The sequence below is a fragment of the Stegostoma tigrinum genome, unplaced genomic scaffold (genome assembly GCF_030684315.1).
Source record: "Stegostoma tigrinum isolate sSteTig4 unplaced genomic scaffold, sSteTig4.hap1 scaffold_652, whole genome shotgun sequence".
Lineage (NCBI taxonomy): Eukaryota > Metazoa > Chordata > Chondrichthyes > Orectolobiformes > Stegostomatidae > Stegostoma > Stegostoma tigrinum.
The window spans coordinates 5,001-15,000 of NW_026728592.1; the positions used below are offsets into that span (position 1 = coordinate 5,001).

Here is a 10,000-nt window from a genome sequence, read left to right on the forward strand (position 1 = left end):
CCCTCCCGCCCGGGCACACACTCAGACTCACACTCTCCCTCCCGCCCGGGCACACACACAGACTCACACTCTCCCTCCCGCCCGGGCACACACACAGACTCACACTCTCCCTCCCGCACACACACAGACTCACACTCTCCCTCCCGCCCGGGCACACACTCAGACTCACACTCTCCCTCCCACACACACACAGACTCACGCTCTCCCTCCAACACGGGCACACACACAGACTCACACTCTCCCTCACACACACACACAGACACACACTCTCCCTCCCACACGGGCACATACTCAGACTCACACTCTCCCTCCCGCACACACTCAGACTCACACTCTCCCTCCCACACACACTCAGACTCACACTCTCCCTCACACACACACACAGACACACACTCTCCCTCCCACACGGGCACACACAGACTCACACTCTCCCTCCCACACACACACAGACTCACACTCTCCCTCACACACGCACACAGACTCACACTCTCCCTCCCACACGGGCACACACACAGACTCACACTCTCCCTCCCACACACACACAGACTCACACTCTCCCTCCCGCACACACACAGAGACTCACACTCTCCCTCCCACACGGGCACACAAACAGACTCACACTCTCCCTCCCACACACACACAGACTCACACTCTCCCTCCCGCACACACACAGAGACTCACACTCTCCCTCCCACACGGGCACACACACAGACTCACACTCTCCCTCACACACACACACACAGACTCACACTCTCCCTCCCGCCTGGGCACACACACAGACTCACACTCTCCCTCCCACACACACACGGACTCACACTCTCCCTCCCACACGGGCACAGACTCACACTCTCCCTCCAACAGGGGCACACACACAGACACAGACTCTCCCTCCCGCACACACACAGAGACTCACACTCTCCCTCCCACACGGGCACACACAGACTCACACTCTCCCTCCCGCACACACACAGACTCACACTCTCCCTCCCACACGGGCACACACACAGACTCAAACTCTCCCTCGCGCACACACACAGACTCACACTCTCCTTCACACACACACACAGACTCACACTCTCCCTCCCGCACACACACAGACTCACACTCTCCCTCCCACACACACACAGACTCACACTCCCTCCCACACACACACAGACTCACACTCTCCCTCCCGCACACACACAGACTCACACTCTCCCTCCCACACACACAGACTCACACTCTCCCTCCCACACACACAGACTCACACTCTCCCTCCCACACACACACAGACTCACACTCTCCCTCCCACACGGGCACACACAGTCTCACACTCTCCCTCCCACACACACACAGACTCACACTCTCCCTCCCACACGGGCACACACACAGACTCACACTCTCCCTCCCGCACACACACAGAGACTCACACTCTCCCTCCCACACGGGCACACACAGACTCACACTCTCCCTCCCGCACACACACAGACTCACACTCTCCCTCCCACACGGGCACACACACAGACTCACACTCTCCCTCCCGCACACACACAGACTCACACTCTCCCTCACACACACACACAGACTCACACTCTCCCTCCCGCACACACACAGACTCACACTCCCTCCCACACACACACAGACTCACACTCTCCCTCCCACACACACACAGACTCACACTCTCCCTCCCACACGGGCACACACAGACTCACACTCTCCCTCCCACACGGGCACACACACAGACTCACACTCTCCCTCCCACACACACACAGACTCACACTCTCCCTCCCACACACACAGAGACTCACACTCTCCCTCCCACACACACACAGACTCACACTCTCCCTCCCACACGGGCACAGACTCACACTCTCCCTCCAACACACACACAGACTCACACTCTCCCTCCCACACACACACAGACTCACACTCTCCCTCCCGCACACACACAGACTCACACTCTCCCTCCCGCCCGGGCACACACACAGACTCACACTCTCCCTCCCACACACACACAGACTCACACTCTCCCTCCCACACACACACAGACTCACACTCTCCCTCCCGCACACACACAGACTCACACTCTCCCTCCCACACACACACACAGACTCACACTCTCCCTCCCACACGGGCACACACACAGACTCACACTCTCCCTCCTGCACACACAGACTCACACTCTCCCTCCCGCACACACACACAGACTCACACTCTCCCTCCCGCACACACACAGACTCACACTCTCCCTCACTCACACACACACAGACTCACACTCTCCCTCCCACACGGGCACACACACAGACTCACACTCTCCCTCCCGCACACACACAGACTCACACTCTCCCTCACACACACACACAGACTCACACTCTCCCTCCCACACACACACAGAGACTCACACTCTCCCTCCCGCACACACACACAGACTCACACTCTCCCTCCCGCACACACACACAGACTCACACTCTCCCTCCCGCACACACACACAGACTCACACTCTCCCTCCCGCACACACACAGACTCACACTCTCCCTCCCACACGGGCACACACACAGACTCACACTCTCCCTCACACACACACACAGACTCACACTCTCCCTCCCGCACACACACACAGAGACTCACACTCTCCCTCCCGCACACACACAGACTCACACTCTCCCTCCCGCACACACACACAGAGACTCACACTCTCCCTCCCGCACACACACAGACTCACACTCTCCCTCACACACACACACAGACTCACACTCTCCCTCCCACACGGGCACACACACAGACTCACACTCTCCCTCCCGCACACACACAGACTCACACTCTCCCTCCCACACACACACAGACTCACACTCTCCCTCCCACACACACACAGACTCACACTCTCCCTCCCACACGGGCACACACACAGACTCACACTCTCCCTCCCACACACACACAGACTCACACTCTCCCTCCCGCACACACACAGACTCACACTCTCCCTCCCACACACACACAGACTCACACTCTCCCTCCCACACACACAGACTCACACTCTCCCTCCCACACACACACAGACTCACACTCTCCCTCCCACACACACACAGACTCACACTCTCCCTCCCACACACACACAGACTCACACTCTCCCTCCCACACGGGCACACACACAGACTCACACTCTCCCTCCCACACACACACAGACTCACACTCTCCCTCCCACACGGGCACACACACAGACTCACACTCTCCCTCCCGCACACACACAGACTCACACTCTCCCTCCCACACACACACAGACTCACACTCTCCCTCCCACACACACACAGACTCACACTCTCCCTCCCGCACACACACAGACTCACACTCTCCCTCACACACGGGCACACACAGAGACTCACACTCTCCCTCCCACACACACACAGACTCACACTCTCCCTCCCACACGGGCACACACACAGACTCACACTCTCCCTCCCGCACACACAGACTCACACTCTCCCTCCCACACACACAGACTCACACTCTCCCTCCCGCACACACACACAGACTCACACTCTCCCTCCCACACACACACAGACTCACACTCTCCCTCCCACACACACAGACTCACACTCTCCCTCCCGCACACACACACAGACTCACACTCTCCCTCCCGCACACACACAGACTCACACTCTCCCTCCCACACGGGCACACACACACACACACACACACACACACACACACACAGACACAGACTCACACACACACACACACAGACACACACAGACACACACTTTCTTGCATTCCCGCAGCGTATCGCGGTCTCTTTTCCCCATTCCTCTCCGCGCCCGTGATTCCAATTTCTCTCTCTCTTTTACTGTCTCTCTTCCCCAGCTTCACTATTTTCATCACCTCTTTCTCTGGTTATCTCTCTCTGACCTCTCTCTTCCACTGAGACACAATTGTCTCTCTCGCTCTGTTTCTTTCTCTCGCTCTCTCTATCTTTCTCTGTGTAACCCTCTCCTCCAAACCCTCCCCTCAATCAATATCCTTGTAAAACATAGTCCTGATCGAGGTAGGGAGCGGGTGACTAAAGTGGGAAAAGGATCGAGAGGGAATGGGGTAAAGAACCGGGGGGAGACGGATGGAGGGGGAACGGGGTATGGAACCAGAGGGGGAGACGGATGGAGGGGGAACGGGGTAAAGAACCAGAGGGGGAGACGGATGGAGGGGGAGCGGGGTATGGAACCAGAGGGGGAGACGGATGGAGGGGGAACGGGGTATGGAACCAGAGGGGGAGACGGATGGAGGGGGGAACGGGATAAGGAACCAGAGGGGGAGACGGATGGAGGGGGAACGGGGTAAAGAACCAGAGGGGGAGACGGATGGAGGGGGAACGGGGTAAGGAACCAGAGGGGGAGACGGATGGAGGGGGAACGGGGTACGGAACCAGAGGGGGAGACGGATGGAGGGGGAACGGGGTAAGGAACCAGAGGGGGAGACGGATGGAGGGGGGAACGGGGTAAGGAACCAGAGGGGGAGACGGATGGAGGGGGGAACGGGGTAAGGAACCAGAGGGGGAGACGGATGGAGGGGGAACGGGGTAAGGAACCAGAGGGAGAGACGGATGGAGGGGGGAACGGGGTAAGGAACCAGAGGGGGAGACGGATGGAGGGGGGAACGGGGTAAGGAACCAGAGGGGGAGACGGATGGAGGGGGGAACGGGGTAAGGAACCAGAGGGGGAGACGGATGGAGGGGGGAACGGGGTAAGGAACCAGAGGGGGAGACGGATGGAGGGGGGAACGGGGTAAGGAACCAGAGGGGGAGACGGATGGAGGGGGAACAGGGTAAAGAACCAGAGGGGGAGACGGATGGAGGGGGTACGGGGTAAGGAACCAGAGGGGGAGACGGATGGAGGGGGAATGGGGTATGGAACCAGAGGGGGAGACGGATGGAGGGGGAACGGGGTATGGAACCAGAGGGGGAGACGGATGGAGGGGGGAACGGGGTAAGGAACCAGAGGGGGAGACGGATGGAGGGGGAACGGGGTAAGGAACCAGAGGGGGAGACGGATGGAGGGGGAACGGGGTAAGGAACCAGAGGGGGAGACGGATGGAGGGGGAACGGGGTATGGAACCAGAGCGGGAGACGGATGGAGGGGGAACGGGGTAAGGAACCAGAGGGGGAGACGGATGGAGGGGGAACGGGGTATGGAACCAGAGGGGGAGACGGATGGAGGGGGAACGGGGTATGGAACCAGAGGGGGAGACGGATGGAGGGGGAACGGGGTATGGAACCAGAGGGGGAGACGGATGGAGGGGGAACGGGGTAAGGAACCAGAGGGGGAGACGGATGGAGGGGGAACGGGGTAAGGAACCAGAGGGGGAGACGGATGGAGGGGGAACGGGGTATGGAACCAGAGGGGGAGACGGATGGAGGGGGAACGGGGTAAAGAACCAGAGGGGGAGGCGGATGGAGGGGGAACGGGGTATGGAACCAGAGGGGGAGACGGATGGAGGGGGAACGGGGTAAGGAACCAGAGGGGGAGACGGATGGAGGGGGAACGGGGTAAGGAACCAGAGGGGGAGACGGATGGAGGGGGAACGGGGTAAGGAACCAGAGGCGGGAGACAGATGGAGGGGGAACAGGGTAAAGAACCAGAGGGGGAGACGGATGGAGGGGGAACGGGGTAAAGAACCAGAGGGGGAGACGGATGGAGGGGGGAACGGGGTAAGGAACCAGAGGGGGAGACGGATGGAGGGGGAACGGGGTAAGGAACCAGAGGGGGAGACGGATGGAGGGGGAACGGGGTATGGAACCAGAGGGGGAGACGGATGGAGGGGGAACGGGGTAAGGAACCAGAGGGGGAGACGGATCGAGGGGGATCGGGGTAAGGAACCAGAGGGAGAGACGGATGGAGGGGGAACGGGGTAAGGAACCAGAGGGGGAGACGGATGGAGGGGGAACGGGGTAAGGAACCAGAGGGGGAGACGGATGGAGGGGGAACGGGGTATGGAACCAGAGGGGGAGACGGATGGAGGGGGAACGGGGTAAAGAACCAGAGGGGGAGACGGATGGAGGGGGAGCGGGGTATGGAACCAGAGGGGGAGACGGATGGAGGGGGAACGGGGTATGGAACCAGAGGGGGAGACGGATGGAGGGGGGAACGGGATAAGGAACCAGAGGGGGAGACGGATGGAGGGGGAACGGGGTAAAGAACCAGAGGGGGAGACGGATGGAGGGGGAATGGGGGAGACGGATGGAGGGGGGAACGGGGTATGGAACCAGAGGGGGAGACGGATGGAGGGGGGAACGGGATAAGGAACCAGAGGGGGAGACGGATGGAGGGGGGAACGGGATAAGGAACCAGAGGGGGAGACGGATGGAGGGGGAACGGGGTAAAGAACCAGAGGGGGAGACGGATGGAGGGGGAACGGGGTAAGGAACCAGAGGGGGAGACGGATGGAGGGGGAACGGGGTACGGAACCAGAGGCGGAGACGGATGGAGGGGGAACGGGGTAAGGAACCAGAGGGGGAGACGGATGGAGGGGGAACGGGGTAAGGAACCAGAGGGGGAGACGGATGGAGGGGGAACGGGGTAAGGAACCAGAGGGAGAGACGGATGGAGGGGGGAACGGGGTAAGGAACCAGAGGGGGAGACGGATGGAGGGGGGAACGGGGTAAGGAACCAGAGGGGGAGACGGATGGAGGGGGGAACGGGGTAAGGAACCAGAGGGGGAGACGGATGGAGGGGGAACGGGGTAAGGAACCAGAGGGGGAGACGGATGGAGGGGGAACAGGGTAAAGAACCAGAGGGGGAGACGGATGGAGGGGGAACGGGGTAAGGAACCAGAGGGGGAGACGGATGGAGGGGGAACGGGGTAAGGAACCAGAGGGGGAGACGGATGGAGGGGGAACGGGGTAAGGAACCAGAGGGGGAGACGGATGGAGGGGGAACGGGGTAAGGAACCAGAGGGGGAGACGGATGGAGGGGGAACGGGGTAAGGAACCAGAGGGGGAGACGGATGGAGGGGGAACGGGGTATGGAACCAGAGGGGGAGACGGATGGAGGGGGAACGGGGTAAGGAACCAGAGGGGGAGACGGATGGAGGGGGAACGGGGTATGGAACCAGAGGGGGAGACGGATGGAGGGGGAACGGGGTAAGGAACCAGAGGGGGAGACGGATGGAGGGGGAACGGGGTATGGAACCAGAGGGGGAGACGGATGGAGGGGGAACGGGGTATGGAACCAGAGGGGGAGACGGATGGAGGGGGAACGGTGTAAGGAACCAGAGGGGGAGACGGATGGAGGGGGAACGGGGTAAGGAACCAGAGGGGGAGACGGATGGAGGGGGAACGGGGTATGGAACCAGAGGGGGAGACGGATGGAGGGGGAACGGGGTAAGGAACCAGAGGGGGAGACGGATGGAGGGGGAATGGGGTATGGAACCAGAGGGGGAGACGGATGGAGGGGGAACGGGGTAAGGAACCAGAGAGGGAGACGGATGGAGGGGGAATGGGGTATGGAACCAGAGGGGGAGACGGATGGAGGGGGAACGGGGTAAAGAACCAGAGGGGGAGACGGATGGAGGGGGAACGGGGTATGGAACCAGAGGGGGAGACGGATGGAGGGGGAACGGGGTAAGGAACCAGAGGGGGAGACGGATGGAGGGGGAACGGGGTAAAGAACCAGAGGGGGAGACGGATGGAGAGGGAACGGGGTATGGAACCAGAGGGGGAGACGGATGGAGGGGGAACGGGGAAAGGAACCAGAGGGGGAGACGGATGGAGGGGGAACGGGGTTAGGAACCAGAGGCGGGAGACGGATGGAGGGGGAACCGGGTAAAGAACCAGAGGGGGAGACGGATGGAGGGGGAACGGGGTAAAGAACCAGAGTCAAATCAGACAGAATCTGATCCTGTGTCTCCATTCAGGCTTAGTCAGAGAGTTTGGGGTTTAAAGTAATAGGGAGGGGGTGACAGAGATAGGGAGGGGTTGTAGGGGGCTGGAGGGGGTGACGGAGATAGGGAGGGGGTGTAGGGGGCTGGAGGGGGTGACGGAGATCGAGAGGGGGTGTAGGGGGCCAGAGTGGGTGACGGAAATGCGGAGGGGGTGTACAGGGCGACAGAGATAGGGTGGGGTGTAGGGGCTGGAGGGGGTGACGGAGATAGGAAGTGGGTGTAGGGGGCTGGAGGGGGTGATGGAGATAGGGAGGGGGTGTAGGAGGTTGTAGGGGGTGACAGGGCTAGTGAGGGGGTGTAGGGGCCTGGTGGGGGTGACGGAGATAGGGAGGGGGTGTAGGAGGCTGGAGGGGGTGACAGAGATAGGGAGGGGGTGTAGGAGGTTGTAGGGGGTGACAGGGCTAGTGAGGGGGTGTAGGGGCCTGGTGGGGGTGACGGAGATAGGGAGGGGGTGTAGGAGGCTAGAGGGTGTGACAGGGATTGTGAGGGGGTGTACGGGCCTGGAGGGGGAGACGGAGATAGGGAGGGGGTGTAGCGGGCTGGAGGCGGTGCCAGATATAGTGTGTGTGTGTGTCTGTGTGTGTGTGTGAGTGTGTGATAGTGTGAGAGTGTGTGTGTGTGTGTGTGTGTGTGTGTGTGTGTGTCTGCATGTGCGTGTGCGTGCATGTGTGTGTGTGCGCGCAGTACGGGTGGCACTTCGTCCCAGACCCTGTGTGTTGCTTCCTACCCTGAGGGGGCTGAGCACTGCATCTTCAATCAATTCATCTTGACTCCCTGATTTGAAAATCACTCGTGTTGCTGCCAATTCTGCTCATTGCTGAGGAAAATCACTCACCCTGAGGTTTGAGGCCAGGCGGTCTCTTGGAAGGCATTGGCATCTCCTCGGAGATTCTGGGACACCCGGTAGGCTCGGCCTGAGGCCCTTCGAGGTGTGAGTTAGGATCCAGGGAGAGACTCCTGACCAGAGGCTGGGACTGCGGTGATCCTGAGGGAGAGGAGAGAACAAGGAGGTTAGCTCAAGGAGGATCAGTGTTGAGGGAGCGGGCACTGACAGAGAGTTAGGGCTGTTGGATTGGCATACTGTTGGAACAAGTCCCTCATTCTCCCCCCACCCCATCCCCACAGGAGCAGACATTCCTCTTGAGCTCCCTCTTGGGGGTGGGCGGTTAGGGTGTGGTGTTTTTCTCACTGGCTGGTATCGATGCCCTCTCCCTAGTTCTGGTTTCCATCTGCCCCTCAAATGGAAACATCTCTCCATTGACTCTGTTGAAATGTCCTCTGTCGTTTGAAATCCCTCGATCGGAGCCCCCCTCTTCCTCTACATTGCAAGAATAAAGAGACCCCCAATAGCCCCTGCCCTCAGGCCTGTTTGATATTTCTCCTGTCATTATAACCTCTCATTCCTGGGATCTTCCTTGCCAATCTTTCCTGCGCCTTCTCCAGTGCCGCCAAATCTTTAACACGGAGACCGGGAACTGGGAGATGAGAATTGCGCACAGCTTTCCCAGTGGGATAGGGAGTCAGGAACTGCGCACGGTAATCCCAGTGGGAGAGGGAAATGGGAATTGTGCACCGTAGTCCCAGTGGGATAGGGAGAGGAGAGCCGTGCGTGGCATTCCATGTGGGAGAGGGAGATTGGAAAAGACCGTGTCTAATGTCCAACAGAGCCTGCTTGCCCCATCAAGCACGAGTGGCAGGAATGGTGGCACAGCTATCCCAGCATCCAAAGGGGTGGCGAAAACCCCCCTGTTGGAGCCATGAGCTAGTGCCTCTGATAGAGGGCTTGCGTAGCCTCCAGGAATGCTGGGATAGCATCACCTCCATTGATCGAGCCCTCCGTCTCCCGAGACAATCCACTGGGAACCATGCCGCGCTGAGCAATCATCAAAGGAGCGCGGAATCGTTATAAATCGCTGACACCACACCCCGCCACACACCCTTGACAGCCCTGCAAGGGCTGTACCCCGCAACTCTGCCCCCTGCCAGCCAGGCTGATAATGGTATCTCTTGACAAACAGGTCAAAGCCGCAGGAATGTTGGAGAAAAGCCGGCAGCAAGGGGGGTCGGTTAGCAAGAGGACAGGAAAGAGTTTGGT

The 10,000-nt window shown here is 60.2% G+C and overlaps 1 protein-coding gene across 1 annotated transcript in view; it reads right to left on the minus strand.

Moving 5' to 3' along the window:
• LOC125450058 (FYVE, RhoGEF and PH domain-containing protein 1) overlaps window positions 1-10,000 on the minus strand; it is a gene marked incomplete at its 3' end in the record, with an annotated part of 32,866 nt that overhangs the window by 2,282 nt on the left and 20,584 nt on the right. The window contains exon 2 of the mRNA XM_059644282.1: window positions 8,741-8,890. Coding sequence (XP_059500265.1) covers window positions 8,741-8,890 — 150 coding nt within the window. The remainder of the gene's footprint in view (window positions 1-8,740; window positions 8,891-10,000) is intronic.